General features: G+C 44.9%; 1 protein-coding gene across 1 annotated transcript in view; it reads left to right on the top strand.

Moving 5' to 3' along the window:
• CHEK2 (checkpoint kinase 2) overlaps positions 1-19,547 on the top strand; it is a 48,852-nt gene extending 29,305 nt beyond the window's left edge. Inside the window, exons 8-14 of the mRNA XM_006890522.1 lie at positions 2,753-2,852; positions 6,884-6,970; positions 8,489-8,652; positions 8,873-8,988; positions 10,344-10,429; positions 18,666-18,746; positions 19,412-19,547. Of these exons, the coding sequence (XP_006890584.1) occupies positions 2,753-2,852; positions 6,884-6,970; positions 8,489-8,652; positions 8,873-8,988; positions 10,344-10,429; positions 18,666-18,746; positions 19,412-19,501 (724 nt within the window). The 3' untranslated portion in view covers positions 19,502-19,547. The remainder of the gene's footprint in view (positions 1-2,752; positions 2,853-6,883; positions 6,971-8,488; positions 8,653-8,872; positions 8,989-10,343; positions 10,430-18,665; positions 18,747-19,411) is intronic.
• Positions 19,548-20,620: the final 1,073 nt, after the last annotated feature.

Genomic DNA, 20,620 nt, shown 5'->3' with positions numbered 1-20,620 from the left:
GATTGGCTGTCTAACAAGCAACACACTATTTTAGAAGAAATGTAGCCAGAAAATTCCTTGTAGGTGAGGATGATGACTTTCTTCTATGCTTTGGGTATGCTGTGTGGAGAGAGGCATCGTACTTAAAAGTAGAAGGTCAGTGAAAAAGCGAAAGACATTCAATGAGATGGATTTACTGTGACTGTTAACAGTGAGCTCAGATACAGCAGGAGTTGTGAGGGTGACACGGGACTGGCTGAGAGAATTTATTTCATCCTGTCGTACAGAGGGTTGCAGTGAGCTGGCACCGACTTGATGATACCTAACAACCACTTCCCTGATAATCCTCATTATTGGGGTCTTGGCTGTGGATTCTGTGGTGTTACTGAGTCCATCATAGAAGTGGCGATTGCCCTGAGTGGAATGAGTAGTGTCAGAATTGGGAGCAAAGCTGATGAGAATAGGTTCGTCTAAACTTCACTTCATGGGAATCAGGCTTGAGTGGATAATCTTGAACTTCACATCATGAGAATCAGCCTTGAACCAATAAATCTTGAAATCTGCTTCATGAGAATCCACTTAAAGTGGATACTCTTGATTGTCTCCTCTTGTGGAGTTAGCTGAAGGAGTCAGATGCCATTTTTGCATCTTTAAAAGAGCTCTGGAGGGAGCTCTGGTGGCCTAGTGGCAAGAAGCTGCACTGCAATCCCAGAGGCATGCAGTTCAAATCCACCAGATGCTCTGCTGGAAAAGGAGGGATAATCTCCTCCTATACGAGTCAGATCCGATTTGACGGTACATGCACACAAAATAATAAAATAATAATAAAAAAAGAGCATAATCCTTAAGGAAAACTTTTGGGGGGGAAAAAAAAGAGCCCTGGTGGGTTTGCACTCAGTTCAAATCCATCAGCTACTTCGCAGGAGAAAGGTGGGCCAGTCTTCTCCTGTGTGACTTCCTTTTTCTGAAAACCTGCCGGAGGGCCAGCTCTGAGTTGTTTCTTACTCGGACAGTACACAACAACTGATTGTTTACACGAATCATTTAACCTTCACAACTTTAAAGGTTTATAGTTTTTAGCTCCACTTCCAGAAAAGGAGTAATCCCTTGCTAGGAATTCTATCCAAACCCCATTATGATATGAGAGGTCTTCTTCTGTTGAAGGGCACAAAGCAAGCTCTAAAATCAGACCCACTGCTATAGAATTGCTCGCACCTCATAGGAACCATATAGGACAGAGTACAACTGTTCGGAAGAGCTTCCAAGGGTCTGTTGATGAAATCTGTGGAGAGTTGCATTGCTACCCAAAGACCAGAGGTGGACGATCTCTTTGCATGCAATTTATAACCTCAGTAACCCAGTGATGGGTCAAATATGAGTTTGTTCCAACTTGATGGCAAGGAAATTTGTCTGCTGGTGTGGTCTGTAGGGAGTTGTGCTAAGTCAAAGGCTTCACACCTCTTTGGTGGTTCGAATCCACTAGCAGCTCCGAGAGGGGTGGGTCAAGTCTGTATGAGTTACAGCCTCGGAAGCCAGTTAGTTAATTCTCACTCGATGGCAGTGAGAGAGAATCTGTATAGAAGTTCACTGCCACGTTTTTCTACCCCAAAGCAATGTGTAGGTTCAAACCACCTACATTTTAGGTTAAAATCACCAACATTTTAGGTTAGCAATGGCGCGTTATGCCCCACTGTGCCAACAGGGCTCCTTAGCAAGTATTATTATGTCCTGGAGCCGGTAAAACCAAGTTTCTCCTTGGAGGTGAGGACTCTGAAGCTCTGTCTCACATACTTTGGGCACATGGCCAGGAGGAACTGACTCGTCCCTGGAGAAGGACATCATGCTCGGAAGAGTTTGAGGGACAGTGCAGGAGAGGAAGACCCTGGATGAGATGAATTGATACAGTGACTGGAGCGATATAATTGTATATGTATATATAATTATACCTCAGATGTAATAGCTTATCCAGAGTCATGTTGTTGTGTACTTCTGAGTTATAGGCGACTCATAGCCGACCCTCCAGCAGATTTGCAGTAAAATCACACGAAGGGAGATCCATCCATCTGTGGAACCCCTGGTGGATTCCAACTGTACATCTTTGGGTTGTCAGTGCATCTCCTTACTGCTGAACCACCAGAGCTTCTTAGGTTCAAAGTCATAAGACTGGGAAATGATGTGGTTGGGCTTTAGATTCCCAGTCATCTGATGATGGTTTATACTTGCTACTACTGACCTCAGTACCACCTGGGCTGTGTGTTAGGAAAGTAGGTGGATTTTTTTTTCCCCCAGCCACTAATTTATCGAATCAGAATCAGATTTTTTTTTATTCTTTTTTTTTTAAAATTATTATTATTTTTGTGTGAGTGTACCGTCAAATCAGATCTGACTGGTACAGGAGGAGATTGTCCCTCCTTCCCCGGCAGAGCATCTGGTGGATTCGAACCGTGCACCTCTGGGATTGTAGGTGCAGCTCCTTGCCACTAGGCCACCAGAGCTCTCCTAGAATCAGATATTTTTAAAGTTTCTTGAGTGTCTGTCTCCAGTATCAGCTGCACTCTCTCTGCCCTTATTTATTTGTTTCCTGCTGGGACATTTGATTATGGATGAGATTTTTTTTTGTGTCTTTGGGTTTAATACTGCGGCATCAAAGTGAGAAAAATGGCCACTCCGTGCTTAAGCAGCCTTAGTGAGTTTGCTGTGTTTGTGTTACTCTCTTCCATTCGTGACCATTTCCCTGTGGAAATAACTCACCCTCTTTGCCCGTATGCTTTAGGATGGAAGGAGGAGAGCTGTTTGACAGGGTTGTAGGCAACAGACGTCTGAAAGAAGCTACCTGCAAACTCTATTTTTATCAGATGCTCCTGGCTGTACAGGTAGGGGAAACTCCAAGTACTCTTTTTTCTTTTTAATTTTTATTCTATATTGTTTTACATACAGAATTCATATACATTGTGTTTCACACTTTCCTTCATTCACATTGTGTTCCATCCACACTCATTCCCGTATATCGTGTTTTCTAAAATTAATCCCCTTTGAATTATGCTTTTAGTTATCCTGTATTTTCAGGTTCTGAGTACTTTTGACACTTTGCATTCTTCTAGGTCAGTCACTCCTTGTGTTAAGCCAAAATTGTAGAATTGTGGATGAGAATTCAATGACAAGAGTCTGTGTTCTTTGTTCTCCTTTGGCAAAAACATCTTACATGTTTGACCCAGATGAGAGATCGCTCTTTGGGAAGCCAGACAGACAGTAAGAAAGGGATTAAGGGGGGGAGGAATCCTACGTACAGGCTTGTTAGCTTGGACATATTTCTGGAGGAATGTTGCTTTCTTTCTACTTCTGCTTGATTCTTTTTATTTATTTTATTGTTATTTTGTAGAGTTGGAACTGACTCATAGCTGACCCTCCATTGGGTTTTCAGAGGCAGTTAATCACACAGGAGAAGATTTCTGCTTGATTCTTGTAGAAAAATCTTTTATGTTGGATGCTGGATAGATACGAAGGTCAGGCTGTCAGGTTGGGGTGACTGCAACAGGACAGTAGGTATTGACTTTTAAGGTCTTGATTTGTAGACCTTTTTCTCAAATTAAAAAATGAAAAAATAATTTTAAAACAATTGTGATGAATGTATGTGTAAATACTTTTTTTTCGTGCTGTCAAGTCAGAACCAACTCATGGATCTGACTCTCCAGCAAGTTTTCAGAGGCTGCAAATCGCACCAGAGGAGATCGCCCATCTTTCTCCCTCAGAGCATCTGGTGTATTCAAGCCACTTCCCTTTGGGTTGGAGGGCAATTTACCACTAAGCTGTCAAGAGTGTCTTGTTTATATGTGTATATATAACAAAAAAACCTTTGCCATCTCATTATTATTACATATCTGATCCAGTGATATCAGTTACCTCGCTGTTGCTCTGCTGTCACCTCTGTCCGTTGTTTTTTCAATCCTAATCTGGCTGTGGCCATTCCCAGCTGAGCTTTCTTGCCTCAGCTGCCCACTCTAAACTCGAGACCACTTGGAGCACGTCCCTGACTGAGGGCAGGAGAGATTGTCTGAGGCTGGGCCACCTCAGTTTGTACTTCCTTGGGCTTTTCCCAGGTCCATTGCCCAATAGTTGGGGAAGGGAGAGCTGGGGGCCTCGTGGCAAGAAGCAGTGCTGTAGCCCCGAAGGCACATGGTTCAAGGCCACCAGTTGCTCCATGGGAGGAGGATGGGCAATCTCCTTCCGTGATATTAACTGCCTCTAAAAATCCGCCAGAAGGTAAACCCACTGGAGGGTCAGCTATGGTTGGGTTCAACTGGCACATCACCACAACAACAACAGTTTGGGGAAAGAATTTTTGTTGTCTGCCAGAGGGACAACTGGAGAAGACTGAAGCTCACAAACGCGAGTCCTTTTTAATGTTGTTGGCCTCATAGGTAAGGAGCTGCCCTGCCAACCCAAAGGGTTCAAATCCACCTGCTGCTCCGAGGGAGAAAGATGGCCAGTCTCCTTCCTTGTAAATTTATTGCCTCTGAAAACCTGCTGGAGAGTCAGCTGTGAGTTGGTTCTTCCTCTTTGGCAGTGAGGTTTTTTAATTCATTTATCTGCTTATTTCCCTCCTGGTAGTACAGTGGTTGAAGCATTCTGCTTTTAACCAGGTCAGCAGTTCAAACCTGCTAGCTGCTTTGAGAGACAAAAAAATGAAGCCATCTGCTTTTGTAAAAAAAAAAATTGTGCAGCCTTGGACACCTGATGGGACAGTTCTGCCCGGTGGGGCAGTGTGAGTTAGAATTGGCTTCAAGCCCATAGGTCTGGTTTTGGTTTTTTTTTTCCTGTTCTTCTTCATACTTAACAGTCTCTGGGTGGCACCAGTGGTTTGCATTGGTTTGAATTTATTTACTTGGAGGCATAAGGAGAGGAGGTCCAGGCCTGTGAAGATTACACCCAAGAATATCCTGGGGCAGTGGTATTAGGTGTGGCAGAGTCAGTGAGACTGGCTCAGGATAGGGCAGGGTTCAGAGCTGTTGTACAGAGGGTCACTATGAGTCAAGGGTGATTCAATGACACATAACAGCAACATGTTAATGCTGTTATAACATGAAGTCACAGTTAGCCAGGGTCAGAATGATGGCAACAAATTGGTTCTGCTGTATTTCTGGTTTTTAACATTTTATTCTGATTGAGGTGAAAGTTTGCAGAGCAGATTGGTTTTCTATTTAATAGGCCATATCCATTTTGGAAGGCAGCTATGCTTACCACTTTCCCACCAACACTCTCTTTACGTTTTGATCTGTGATGATCACGTGTAATGGCACTCATCCTGCTCCCTCCTTGTGCGTCTTGTTTCTAGTCCTCCATTTCTAGCTCTTCCTGTCTTCTCAGCTCAGTCACTGGGCAAAAGCTGCTCTTGCACTTGTGTGTTGTTGGTTGTTCTCAGGAGTGCGTCACCTCCCTGGTGTTAACCTTGTCGGCCTGTGTGTTGTTTGGCTAAAAGTTGAGCCATGGCACATTAACCTAATTGTGCATGAGTGAATGGTCATGAATTCCTTCACCACCTCGTGTGTACAGGTGAAGATTATTGAAGTGGCGCGTGTTTTGTTACTTGTGTATTTCCCATAGTTAAAATTTAAAAAGGGATATAAGAATTGATGGAGTATGTAGATGTGGAAAATACAAATATATTGGTTTTCCTGAAGAAATGTGACCTGGTACATTAATCTATTTTTGTCTTGCTCTTTTTTATGTGCACACGGTTTCAGACAGATTTTTGTTGTTTCTTTGCTTTTTGTTATTTTTTGTTGTGTGCTGTCAAATAGAATCTGACTGGCACAGGAGGAGATTGCCCCTTCTTCTCCAGCGGAACATCTGGTGGCCAGTTTTAAAGTTGAAGTATTGAAAACAATGTCAGTCTTTGCATCAAGTATTTCTATAGTTGTTTTAGAAATATATATAGTTTATAAATTCTCTTTAAAAATAGTACTCTTAGGGCTAGACTAACCAAATATATCACTTGATAAAATTTTTATGATTATTTTTGTATAGTCCCAAAATATGCTTCATTTTTTTATGTATTTATATTTTTTTTAGTTAAAATGGACCTTTTTTGGTCATTTTGCCAACACAAATTTGTATTTATGAACTTGCAAAGTGAAATTAAAAGGTTATTATTTTATGTTGTCTTCTAAACTTTTTTTTTCTATTTTAAGATTATCCTGGAAATAGATTTAGTCTTCTTAGCCAAGGAGCTCTGGGGGTACAAATGGTTACGGACATGTGTGCCAACCCAAAAGTTAGTGGGTCAGACCCATCCAGTAGCTCCATGGGAGAAAGACTTACTTCCTTAAAAGAATACAGCCAAGAAAAAATCCTATGGGCAGCAGCTCTGCTTAGGCACATGAGGTCACTGTGAGTTTGAACAACAGCAGCACCGCCTGTATCCAGCAGTGCTCTGGTCATTTGGGGAAACATCACTGACTTATTTGCTCTTTTCCATCGAGTCAGAACTGACCCATAGCTGACCCACTGGTGGGTCTTCAGAGGCAGTTAATCGCCCAGGAGATTGCCCATCCTTCTCCCATGGAGCAGCTGGTGGCCTCGAACTGTGTGCCTTTGGGCTTACAATGCAGCTTCTTGCCATGAGGTCACCAGAGCTGACCTGACACTCTAGTGGCTTTTTTTAGAGGCTATAAATTACATAGGAGAAGACTGCCCGTCTTTCTCCCGCAGAACAACTGATGAATTCGAACACCTGCTTCTAGATTGGCAGCCTCACTCCTTACTGACTAGGTCTCCAGAGCTTCCTTTGGGGAAGTTAGGTGTGATGAATATGGCTTGCAGCTCAGTAAGCAGTGTGTGGGGCTGACTCTTGTCTCTTTTCGTGTACCTGCTCCATAAATCTATGTTCTGCCTTGTCTCCCTGTAGTACCTTCACAGAAATGGCATTATACACCGGGACTTAAAGCCAGAGAATGTCCTACTCTCATCGCAAAAAGAGGACTGTCTTATAAAGGTAAGACATTGGTGTTCTGTATGTGGCCACACCTCACACCCACATGCAGAGTCTGTTCAGAAACCACCTTTTAACTGAACGAGTTTTACATGAACAAATGGGAGTGTAATGTGGTTGAAAATCCGACCTCCTCATTTTGCAGGATTCACTGCAGAAACCAGGTGGTATCGCTCTCACCTAGATCCTAAGGAACATTTCCTGTGTTCCGTTCTGTATGTGCACCTCTAATCCTTAGAAGAGGGAGCTCTCCTAGCCTCGTGGAAGGAGTTACATTGCCAACCCAGAGAAACTTGGTTGGAATCCATCAGCTGCTTTGTGGGAAAAAAAGATGGACAGTCTCCTCCCTTGCAGTTTACTGCCTCTGAAAACCTGCTGGAGGGTCAGCCATAGGTTGATTTCGTCTTGACAGCACCTGACAACAACTGCAGATGCTCAGGGCATGGAAAGAGTGGTCAGAGTTAGTGCCTCTAACTAATGTAAAGACTAATGTAATGTAATGTAAAGGCTAATGTAACTTCAGAATAATCATTCAGATGTCTTTCTAAAAATATATATATATCATAATATCCAGGCTGTGTTTTAGACCACTTAGATCAGAATTGCTAAGGATAGTGAAGGGGTGCAGTGAGATGGGCTGGCTGGTGATGCAGTGATGAAGTGCTTGGTGGTTTGCATCCACCCAGCTGCCCCATGGGTGAAAGAGTTGGAAGCTTGCTCCCCTGAAGCTCTCAGTCGAGAATACCCCAGGGAACTGCTCTAATCTGTCACATGGATTCATTGTCACATGAGCTGAAATGGGAGTCGATGGCACTCAACAAAGGTGGGAACCTGGTGTCAGTATTGTTTCTACGCTTTTCACTGGGCAGCCACATTGGAGACCCACAGGTCTGAGAAGAGCCCTATATAACTAGTTAGAATTTCAGTGTCTGCATCTTTTTTTTTTTTTTTTATTTTATTATTTTTGTGTGAGTGTACCGTCAAATCAGATCTGACTGGTACAGGAGGAGATTGTCCCTCCTTCCCCGGCAGAGCATCTGGTGGATCCGAACCATGCGCCTCTGGGATTGTAGTTGCAGCTCCTTACCACTAGGCCACCAGAGCTTCCCTCAGTGTCTGCATCTTAACTAAAAGATTAAGAATCTTGAGAACACTGATTAAGTTTAGAAACCCTGGGTCCTGAGATTCCTTGCCTGAACAACCATAATTAAGCAGAATTAAGTGCCTTTAGTGCAGACATTTTAGCTTAACAGTCATGAGCTGTCCAATGGACACTAATGTAGCCAGCATTTCTTTTGGTGCTGGTGTTTTGTTGTTGTTGTTGTGTATCATCAAGTTGGAACTCACCCACAGCTGACCCGCTAGCGAATTTTCAGAGGCAGGAGTGGAACCATGCCCCTTAGGGATGACAGTGTAACTTCTTAACATTAGGCCACACTAAAAGCTGGTTATTATGTTAATTTCTTAATATAAGGGATCACCTAATTTTTAATTTTTTTTTCTTTTTGTCCTTCATTGTAGATCACTGATTTTGGGCAGTCCAAGATTCTAGGAGAGACCTCTCTCATGAGGACCTTATGTGGTACCCCCAACTATTTGGCTCCAGAGGTTCTCCTGTCCTTTGGGACTGCTGGGTATAGCCGTGCTGTGGACTGCTGGAGTTTAGGTGTTATTCTTTTTATCTGGTAAGAGCCGCTTTGTTGCATCGTGATTCTGGTTGGAGGTATAAGATGGCATAAAAAATGCGCCTGGGTAGAATAAAGCTTGTGTCTAAATTGAAGTCATCTTTGCCTATAAAGAAAACTCTTCTGGGTTTTCATTATGTTGAACAAGAAATCTGTGTATCCGAATGCCACTGAGAACGCCTCTTCATTTCTCTTCCCTTTTCTCTCTGCCGACATTAAGCCTTAGTGGGTATCCACCTTTCTCTGAGCATAAGACTCAAGTGTCACTGAAGGATCAGATCACCACGGGAAAATACAACCTCATTCCTGAAGTCTGGGCAGAGGTCTCAGAGAAGGGTATGGACATGGAAGGTTTCTGAAGAAGCTGTGGTTTGCGGCAATGTGTCTGTCTGCTTTGGTGGGCATTTCTCTCCCAATTCAGTCACGCTCCCTCTTGTCCATCCTGTTCCCTTTTCGGTTGTCCGTTTTGCAAGGCAAAATGATGATTCCAGGAGCTGTTCTTCAGAACCAGGCTGACCTGAGCTTATTTCCTGGGTCTGTCACTAGAGGTTTAAACCCTTCCAGTCTCCATTTCTTTATTTGTGGAAAAGACTCCAGTAACCCCCCATCTAAGGGAGCTCAGGTGAGGTAGTTTGTAGAGAGTTGCGCTGCCAGCCCGGAAGCCACGCCTCTCTCTGGTAGTTTGAATCCACCAGCTTCTCAGGAGAAAGATGGGCAGTCTCCTGCCATCTGATTTACAGCCTTGAAAACCTGCTAGAAGGTGAGCTATGAGCTGTTTGCAACTGCTATGAGACAGCAGTGAGTTTGAGTTTTAAGTGTCAGGAGCCCCCAGTGGCAAAATGGTTAAAGTTTATGGCTATTAATAATAAGTCTGGTGATTTGAACCCTCACAGCTGTTCTGTAGGAGGTAGATGTAGCAATCTACTCCTTCAGGGATAACAGCCATTTAACTCTTAGAACTCTATGGTCTCATGTGGTTACTATGAAGTGAAAATCAATTAGAAGGCAACAAGAGTGAAGTATACAAGTGCCTGGTACTTTAAGTGCACAATAATAAGTGACTTTTGGTTACTTTCTTTGGAGATAAGTTGGCATGTAAGAGCGAAAAGAATTACTTTGTGTTTTATAAGCTCAAGCTGCAACTTGATGATTCTCAGAAGGAAAAGAAACATTTACTGAAAATGTAGCATAGTTGCCAAACAATGAAACATGGATGATTGCAGTTCAATGCCAGCATGTTTATTTAAGGGAAACCATTGTAATATACAAGCCACCTGCCAGTTCTTCCTTAGTGGAGTAGTCAAGCTTTATTTCAAACAATCCAGCGGTTCTGGAAGTTTCTGTAATGGTTTAGGGCCTCTTGCCACTAGTCTCTTAGACTCAGGGAGAGTTCACTGAGCATCCTGAGTAACTTAGAACTGGGTGGAAGTTCGGCTTTAATGAGTCGAAACTTGAGTCCAGTAAGGAGAGTGGGATCAGAGATCCAAGAGGCTGTCAAACTCTAGACCCCTGAGGAAGGAAATGAGAGGATTAGGTTCCCTGCCTGTTACTTCTGGTGACTTCAGGATGATCTCAGACTCTCCTCCCCTTTTCTCTGGATGCTGGCTTATGCTTCTGGCATCATTTAAGAGCGCTGTTGTAATGGATTTCCCCTTTGCACTGCTTTTAGTCAAATTACCTTGTTACTTTAGCTCTAGACCTTGTCAAGAAGCTGTTGGTCGTGGATCCCAAGAAACGTTTCACCACAGAAGAAGCATTAAGACACCCGTGGCTTCAGGTGGGTGTGGGGCAGTGTCCACTGGCATGAAACCCTGGAGGTGATCTGTGCTTGAGAGAGTTGAAGATGGACATGAGTTTGTTAAATGTTTAAAGCTGAGCTTTTAGGAACCTTATTGTTGTTAGGTGTTAATTGAGTCTGTTTTGACTCGGTGACTTCATGGGACAGATTAGAACTGTCCCATGGAGTTTTTGTTAGTCTGTGCCTTCTATTTGCCTGCGACTCATAGTGATCCTATATACAACAGCTCTGAAGCTTGCTGTGTCCTGAGCCAGTCTCCCTAACCCAGACATACCAACCCCCATTGCCCCAGTTATTGTATCAGTCCATCTCCTCCTGGCTCTTCCTTTCCTGCGCTGACCCTCCATCCTTCCAAGCATGATGTCCTTCTCCAAGGACTGGTCCCTCCTGGCCAAGTGCCCAAAGCATGAGAGATAGAGCTTCAAAATCCTTGCCTCCAAGGAGCAGCCTGGTTTCACCCTCTCCAAGAAAGACTTATTTGTTGTCTTGGTGGTCTATGGTGTGTTCAAGACTCTTCTCCAGCACCACAACTCAAAGGTATTGAGTCTTCTTCTGTCCCTCCTTAGTCATTATCCAGCTCTCTGATGAAAAGCAAGTAATTGAGAAGACCATGGTCTGGATAAGGCGCACCTTAGTCTCTAGACTGACATCGTTGCTTCTCAGTACTCTGGAGAGGTCCCTGACAGCAGACTTTCCCAGTGCAATTTGGCTTTTAATTTCTTGACAGCTGGTGCCAAGAGTATTGACTGTGGAGCTGAGCAAACTGAAGCTGTTAACAACCTCAATCTCCTCTTCATCTGTCATGGTGTTGCCAATTGGCCCAGTGCTCTAGTCTTTACAGGAGGAGCTTTGCTGGCATAGTAGCTAAGTGCTGAGCTTAAAAGGTTAATGGTTCAAAACTGTCTGCTGTTCCAAGTGAGATGGAGGTGGTATTTGGCTTCCATCACAATTACAGCCCTAGAGACTGTATGGGGCAGTTCTCCTCTGTCATTTAAGAGCACTAAAGAGAGTTTGATGGTCTATGAGTAAGGCATTGCTCTACCAACCCAAAGGGATTAGGTTGATCCATGGGAGAAAGATGGACAGTCTCCTTTTATGCAGTTTACAGCCTCTGAAAACTCACTGGAGGGTCAGCTGTGTTGTACTGTAGAGATGGAACAGACTCACAGCTGACTCTCCAGCACGTTTCAGAGGCAGTATATTGCACAGGAGCAGACTGCCCATCTGGCTCCTGCAGAGTAGCTGCTGGATTCGAACCTCCTGCCTTTGGCTTGGCAGTGCAACTCTTTACCACTCAGTCACTTCTAGGTTATTGCCATGGAGTCAGTTCCAGCTCCATGGTGATGACTTGACTGATGCATCAGAATGATCACTGCTCTGGCGATGTGGGGACCTTTATAGAAGAAAAGGCCACCTCTTTCAGGGCACCGCTGTGTGGACTTGAACCACCAGCCTTTTGGTAAACAACTGAGTACCAAGTGTTGCACCCAGGGTTCTTTTGTGTGCATTTGGAGGAATAGAAGCTTTTTGACTTGCCATGTGCATCTTGGATGTCTAAGCTTCTTCTGTGGCCTGTCCTGGTGGTTCTTGGCTACCTTGAGCCTTTTTTGGGTTTGTTTTTGGTCTTTTTAAAATTTTTTTTTTATTTTATTATTTTTGTGTGAATTTACTGTCAAATCAGATCTGACTGGTACAGGAGGAGATTGTCCCTCCTTCCCCGGCAAAGCATCTGGTGGATTCAAACCGTGCGCCTCTGGGATTGTAGTTGCAGCTCCTTTCCACTAGGCCACCAGAGCTCCCCTTTTTTAAAAAAAATTTATACTGATTTATTTACAAAATTTGAATGCATTGTTTTTCACAAAATACCTTGAGTCTTGAAGATGGGCGCCGCTCCTTTAAAAGTGCTTCCCTCCTCTGCACCACTACCCTCTGCTGCCCCCAGGTGGAGGGGCTGCCTTCTAGTCAGCTTTCAGCTTCAATCAGGGAACAGCTTAAGGATGAGGAGGGTCACGGGACGAGCTCAGGTATTAAAGGGACTGTATCTTAGTCATGGTGAGTAGGCATGCCATGAAAGACACTTCCCTTATGGAAGACCCTGGATGAGATGGATTGATACAGTGACTGGGGCAATGGGAGGGTAGGTGTGTGAGACTGGCTCAGGACAGGGGGAGTTCAGAGCTATTGTACATAGGGTTGCTGTGGGTGGTAGGTGACTCGACGGCGCCTAACAACAGCAACAACAGGCAGGCCACTGGTGTAAGCCTGTGCATTTGAGTTGGCCTCAGCTCTGTGGTCCTGGGTGCCTTGTGGCTGCGGTGAGGGGAGCTATCTCTAATGAGGTCACTTTGAGCTGCCAGAGATGGAAGCTGTTTGTGGCTCTGCTGGGCTCATCTTTGGTTCTGGAATTAGCTAGTGTGTTGGGCAGGTATTCTGATGGATTCTTCTCAAATGTGCGCTTCCATTCAGCAAGGCTGTGGCCTTTTCTGCTCTTTTGGTCGTTTCAAAAATGTGAGTTTAGGCGAGCTCTGGTGGCCTAGTGGCAAGAAGCTGCACTGCAATCCCAGAGGTGCATGATTCAAATCCACCAGATGCTCTGCTGAAGAAGGAGGAACAATTTCCTCCTGTAACTATCAGATCTGATTTGATGGTACACACACACAAACAATGAAATAAAATAAAAAATATATATTTTAAAAAATACATACTAAAAAAAAAATGTGAGTTTAACCAGGTAGCTTGAGAGCTCCTTGGTGGCCCCAGTAACCACCATGCTTTGGGGGTCTAGGGAAAATTGTCCCTGACTTTCCCCTTCCAACCCCTCACATTGGACAGTTTTGCTCAGTCTGAAAACAGCAAATCCTTAGAAACACACACACACACACACACACACACACACACACACATCCCCCTCTCCCCCCCCCAGCAGCAGCAACAAGGCAGATAGATGTGTTTGGGATGTTGCCCTGGCAACAGCAGTCCTTGCTGAAGAAATCCCTTCAGATGATTTAGCACTTAACAGACCACACAGATTTGAAGCTGCAGGACCCTGGAGAGAATGGAGTTTGGAAACAAAGGGTACCTTCGCATGTGGGGATTTCATTTTAATGAAAAAGAGAGAGATGGTTTGGGGCTCTTTTCAGGCATCCAAGGGCAACTCCCAGAGAGCAGAAGTGGAGCTACATTAGTCTAGAGAGAGCGGAGCTGGCTCACACGTAGGCCTGTGCATGGTTTTCCCCTCAACCGGAAACTAGTAAACACGCACAGCCCGTGGCTGATTTGTTTGGTTTATTTTTTTCCCCCCCGGTGACAAAAGAAGCTTGTTATGAACACCTGGGGGAAAGATGACATTCAGTCCTGCCTTGGGGAGGCCTCAGCTAAACATTTTTTTGTCCCCATTTTCCTTTGACAGCAAAAGGTAGGACAAGTACTGTATGGGGACACTGATCCAGATGGTTCATTTAAAGCATCACCTGCTGAGAGGCTAGCTTTTAATGTGGGGAAAATACAGTCCTTTTTAAAAAAAAACCCAAAAAGAACACCCAGAGGTTTTGTGAGCCTGGAACTCGACTGAGCACTGAGGATACAGGTTCTAGTCTCTGCGTCGTCATTAACACACTTTCTAGTTTTGGAGTCTGCCCCGAATGTCCAGTGTCTGCCTCGTTTTCATTGCCTGAACTGGAAGGTTTTTATTCCTGTTCGCTGTGTTGTTAGACTCTGTCAAGCCAACCACGATCATAGTGACCCTGTGGACAGCAGACCCGAGCCTTACCCTGTCCTGCACTGTCCCTCCCCATCTCTGTCATGCTCACGCTCACTGTGTGGTCACGATGTTAAGCCATCTGGTTGAGGGTCTTCCTCCCTTTCGCTGACCCTCCACCTTTTCCACCATGATCCCTTTTTCCAAGGCCTCGCCCCTCCTGACAACATGCCCAGACTAAATGAGAGGAAGTTTCACCATCCTCGCCTCTAAGGAACACCCTTCTTGCACTCCCTCCAAGAGAAGATGGATTTGTTTGTTGTTTTGACTGTCCACGGTTATGTGCAATACTCTTTGCCAACACCACAATTCAAAGTCATCGATTCTTCTTTCATCTTCTTTATTAATTATTCAACCTTCAGATGCATAGGAAACAATGGAAAACACTTGCTTTTATAACTTACAATGTCTTTTAAATTATTAAACAAGAATTTATTTGGAAGTTATAATTCACATAGTAGTCCTGGTGGAAAGGGTGAAACCAGTCTGCTCTTTGTGTGCATGTACCGTCAAATCAGATCTGACTGATACAGGAGGAGACTGCCCCTCCTTCCCCGGCAGAATATCTGGTGGATTTGAACCATTCGCCTCTGGGATTGTAGTTGCAGCTCCTTGCCACTAGGCCACCAGAGCTCCCCTTCAGCCCAGCCTGCTCTTTGGAGACAAGGATTCTGAAGCTCTGTCTGACATATTTGGGACATGTTACAAGAAGGGACCAGTCCTTGGAGAAGGACATGCTTGAGAGGGTGGAGGAACAGCAGGAGAGGAAGACTCTGGATGAGATGGATTGATTCAGTGACTGGGGTAATGGTGGTAGGTGTGTCAGAGACAGTAAGGCTGACAGTAAGGCTAGAGTAGATTTCAGGGCTGTTGTACATAGGTCACTATGAGTCGCAAACAACTCAACGGCACATAACAACAGTTTAATTTCTGTTTCTAACTAGATGGTAAATATCTCAAAAGGAAGCATATTTGCAGATACACATTGCTACCTGTACTATGTGATTTAGTACTTTTTAAAAAAACAATTATTTGTGTGTGTGTGTGTGTGTGTGTGTGTATGATTTGTTTTAGGAGAGCTGTGTGGTCAGCTATTTGGCATCCCTGAATGGCTCTCATGTGAGAACTTGCCACCATGGTTTGATTGGTTTGTTCATTCCCTCTGTCAGAGGACAATTAAGGAGCTTGTGTTCCTAGCCCTGTGGCCAGGGTGGGTGCACAGACCAATGAGATCAGGCCTCGCCTTGGGTGGTTGGCCGTAGGGTGGGAGTGCGTCTTGACCACCATAGTAATTGCAGTGCAGTGTGACACCTGTGCTCGAGGAGGTGCAGGGGTGTGGAATCCACAGGCGGACATGGGCCAATTGTCTGTGGGCTCACAGGGTGGACCGCCTGAAAGCGGTGAGTGGCCTGGGAAGGACTTGGGGGCTAGGTGGGTCAGTATTGCTTGTGTTCCTCTGAGGGGCTCAAGTATGTTGGGGAGGATAAGGATGGTACAGGATAGGTCAGGTTTCAATTCTGTTCATAGGGTCTCTGTAAGACCTATTAGACTCAATGGCACCTAACAACAACATACCTATTTTTATCCCCCCTTGTTGTGTACCGTCAAGTTGGATCCAGCTGTCACAGGAGAGATCCCCTCCTTCTCCAGCAGAGCATCTGGTGGATTTGAACTGTGCCTTGGTATTGCAGTGCAGCTTCTTGCCACTAGGCCACCAGAGCGTGCGTGTGTGTGTGTGTGTGTGTATATATATTAAAGTATTATTTAAATGTTGTTGTTGTTGTTATGTACCATCAAGTTAGAATTGATTCATAGCTGATCCTCCAGTGGGTTTTCAGAAGCAGTAAATCACATGGGAGGAATCTGACCATCTTTCTCATGCAGAGCAGTTGGTGTACTTGAAGCACATACCTTTCAGTTAGCAGTGCAATTCCTTACCAGTAAGCCACCAGAGCCCCAATATCTATTATGCAGTCTCTGCTCAAAAGGATTTACAGCCTCAGAATCTCAACAGAGGCTTTCAGTCAGGATTGACTCTATGACAGTGGGTGGGTGTCTGTTATGAAAGTTCTAGTAAGCATTGGACTACTCACCAGAAGTTGACAGTTTGAACCTGTCAGTTAAAGCACCAGACGAGATGTGACAGTCTGCTCCTGTGTAGATTACAGCAGTGCAAACGCTCTGGGGCATGTCCACGCTTCTGTATGAGTTTGAAATTACTTGAGGGCACCAGGTTTGAGAAAGAGAGAGAGAGACAGAGACAGAGAGACACGTAACTGCACACAGGAAACGGTTGCTCATTTAGTTGAAAGTAGCTGAGATGAATGGGCAGGAAGACCAGGAGGCTCCTGGGGGGGGGCGGTGTTGTGGCGTGAGCATGTCCAGGGAAAGGAAGGAGTGGCTTTTGGGAAATGACATTGCGTGAGCAGTGAGAGAGCCTAAAGCATTCGAGTGAGCATGGCGTGGCCCCCAGGCCAGCTCTTGTTATTAGGTGTCCTGGAGTCAAGTACGACTCATAGCGACCCTGGCCTACCCTTTCCGTCCTCTTCATCTCTGACACACTCAAATCCATTGCTGCAATCCCTGTGCCAATCCACCTCCCTGAGGGTCTTCCTCTCTTTTGCTGACCTGCCATCTTTTCAAGCATGGTGTCCTTTTCCAAGGAACAGCTTCACCTAGCTATGTGTCCAAAGTACATGAGACAGAGCTTCGCTGTCTTTGCCTCTAAGGAGCACTCTGGGTGCACTTTCTCTGAGACATATCTCTCTATTCTTTTGGCATGGGCTGTTCAGTACTCTTCTTCTACACCACAGCTCAAAGGCATCGATTCTGTTCTGTCATCCTTATTCATTGTTCAGCTCTCAGAGGCCTAGCAGGTGACAGAAAAGACCATGGCCTGACACACTAGGTGTCCTGAAAATGAGCATTGGGGAGCTACACCATGTATCTCAGGAGACAGAGTGATTGAAGGTGGCGACTGTCACTGCAGATACAGGATAGACGAAGCTGTCATTAATTCTCTAGCACACAGCTAATAAAATCTTAGAGGCCTTTGCTACTGCATGCCCAGCTTTTCCTTCCCCCCAGCATGCATTTAGCTTGGAGGGTGAAGAAGCACATGGCTTTGAACTCCACACAGCCAGTGGTCAGCTGGGATTCTGGCTGGTCCCCAAGCCCAACATTCCAAGTCATGGATGTGTGGCCTTCCTCTAGGTAGGGATAGCCGTACCAGGCCATTCTGATCTCCCCAGAAATCCTTGAGCCCTGGGGAAGGTGGGTGCCACATGCATACACATCTGCGCGGCTGCTGCCTCCCCGTCTGTGTTAGTTTCCTTTCCTGCAGCATGAACCGTCATGTCTGGTCACAGCCTGCTCTTTGTCTTCCTTCTCAGCCCTGAGCTCTGGGAGACTTGAAGGGCTCCTCACGACTTGTCCAGCCCCGGCTGCATGGATTTTGTAGGTGCTAGGACAGCTTTGTCAGCATGGTCTGATTTACTGGCCTCACTAGCTGATGGGAGATGGAATCTTCTGGAAAGATTAGGAGGCTGTATTGGAAAGATTCAGAGGCTGTATGGGGCTGTCCTTTTGAGAGCTGTGCCAGCCTTGCCCCTCACCTCCTATTTGCTGCCAGCTCCCTCAGTCTCTGGGGTGCTGAGGTCTGAGCCCACTGAGGGTTCTTGCACTTGGGGTTTAATTCAGCCACTGGTGCCAGAGCTTTGTTTGCTGATGACAAGCTCCAAGCTCTGGGAACATAGACAAGGAATCCCTTGGGAGCTTCAGCTGGAAGGGGCGGGATCCCTCTTGATGGACAGACCGGTGTTGCTGCCCTTATTGTCGCTTCTTGGTGTGGGCATCCTCGGCTATTCATGAGTCTATACGTTCTCTCCTCAAACACAGTGTGCCCATGTTGGTTTTGAAAAATTTTTTTAATTCTTCTTTTATATTGGCTTATAAGCAAAATTTGTATATATTGTGTATTTATATTTGTATATATATATTTCCTTTATTCATGTTGGTTTTAAATATATATATATATACATATATTAAATCTTTATCCCTTTTTAATTGTTATTTTTATTTTCTTTTGATTTTCTTTGTGGGTTTTTTGTTTGTTTGTTTGTTTGTTTTTATTGTGTGCTGTTGAGTCAGTTCCAACTGGTGCATAGGAGACTGTGCCTCCTTCTCAGGCAGAGCATCTGGTGGATGTGAACCGTCTGCCTCCAGGATTGCAGTGCAGCTTTTTGCCACTAGGCCACCAGAGCTCCTTTAATTGTTAATTGAACAAAAGTTGACAAAAACAAATTGGTTTTCCCTTGGACCGTTATTCATTGTTGCACATTTTCTTCCCTCCTCTTGTACGTATGTTGGTTGGTTGGATTTTTTGTTGTTGTTAGGTTTTGGTGGGCATTTTTTTTTCTTTTTCATTCTTTTGTACCTATGTTTTAAACTTCTCTACAGGATGAAGACATGAAAAGAAAGTTTCAGGAGCTGCTTTTGGAAGAAAATAAACCAGCAGTCCTGCCCCAGATTCCACCACAGGTATTTGATGATGGCCGCTCGAAGGCTGAGTATAATGGAGGCATCTCTGGCTGCTCTAAATGGTTGCTGCTGTCCCAGGTGGGAGGTTTGCGTTTGCCCAGAGGCACGGCAGAAGAGAGGTCAGGCGATTTACTTCTGAAAAGCCTAACAGCTCTACTTTAAGGGGTTGCCACGAATTGACACTGAGTCACCAGCAGCTGGTGTTTGCCCTTCCTGGTTCAGTTCCTGGCCAGTCCACCTCATGCACAGCCATGGCTTGAATGTTGATGTGATGCTGAGTTTAAGTGGAGTTTGCAGACTAGGATGGATGAGAAAGAAAACTAGCCCAAACAAAGCCCTATGGATCATTAACGATCCATTCCACAGCCGATCATGGGGAAGATCTAGGACAGCTTTTGTTCCTCCTGTATTGATTGCCCAGAGTCAAGGCGAGATAGTAGCAGCTAACAACAGCAGAGCTGTATTTAACGAGGATGAGAAATACCCATTGGGTAAATATGCTCAACTTGGGGGTGTGTGTGTGATAGGAACAGAGATGGTCACTTGGAATATATTAGAAGTTTCCTGGAAATGCCCCCAGAACTTACCTGCAACATTTTGAAAAGCATATTGATTATGTTACAGAGCCAATGATTTTCTTTTAAACACTGCTCCCTTGCTTTCAGCCTTCCACCAGTCGCAAGCGGCCCCGAGAAGGGGAAGCGGAGGAGGCCGACACCCCAAAGCGCTTGGCTGTGTACGCTGCCGTCTCTTGAGCACTGCCCTTTGAACAGTGGGAGAAACGCACCTTCTTGAATTCTGCTGCCGTTTTATTTCCTTTTTTTTTTTTTTTTGTATAGTTAGTCTTGTAATTATAGGAATAATTGTTTGCCCACAATCAAGAAACCTGCGGGAACATGGAATGTGCGCTTATGCTCAGTGAAAAAGGATACATCCTTTGATACATCAAGCCAGCTCTTGTGTCCGATGCTTATTTCTTCTGTTTGAGGTTGTTTTGTATCATTCCTGTGCTGATCTGCTTGGCTGCTCCTGGGCATCCTCAGGATGGACCCCTGCCTCTCAGTGTGGGAGAGCTGTGTGGGTAAATCCTAAAGGCCCTTTAACAAGGTTGCAGGGAAAAGGTTGGTGTGAGTCTACAGAGCGTGGCTGGCTGCTAAAGTCCCCTTGAGGTGCCAGGTATGGGGCTGTCCTCACCATAGGCCACTTTTACATTCTCATCTTCCTTCTCAATCACTGAAACCTTGAAGCAGAGAAGTTGTGAAATGAAAAAAATAAATTTTTTTCCCACTTTTAGGAAAGTGTCTTGGCCTGTTCTGTGTTATTTCATGCAATGTTCCCCCGCAACATAATCCTGTAAATATTGCAGTGCGACCAAACACATGACTATTTCTGCGACAGGTAATCTACAAGAAGGGGGAGCAAAGGACTAAAAGTGACCTCACGGCAGTTCTTGTAAGGGTGTTCTGCTAAGCGAGTGTTGATTCAGTATTTTCTAGGCCCTGTGCAGAGCCGACTGCCTGTGGCTGCGCTCACATAATTTCCATGCTGACCTTTTGAGCTAGATAGGATGATTAGCTCCAGAATAATTTTGGTTTTATATAGTATATGAACTCTTGTGTTGAAGCTCTGGTGGTCTAGTGGCAAGAAGCAGCACCGCAATCCCAAAGGACACGTGGTTTGAATCCACCATCTGCTCTGCAGGAGAAGGATGGGCAGTCTCCTCCTCTGTAATTAACTGCCACTGAAAACCCACTGGAGGGTCAGCTACAGGTGAGATCTGACACCACACTACACAACCACCACCATCACCACCCTCAGATTATATAGTAGTTTGTGTAGTTTATAAGTGGTAATGGTTGTACACTGTCGAGTTG

This window comes from Elephantulus edwardii, unplaced genomic scaffold (assembly GCF_000299155.1).
Source record: "Elephantulus edwardii isolate Elephantulus edwardi_28Jun2011 unplaced genomic scaffold, EleEdw1.0 scaffold00089, whole genome shotgun sequence".
In the NCBI taxonomy this organism is placed as follows: domain Eukaryota; kingdom Metazoa; phylum Chordata; class Mammalia; order Macroscelidea; family Macroscelididae; genus Elephantulus; species Elephantulus edwardii.
This window is presented reverse-complemented; position numbering and strand designations above follow the sequence as displayed.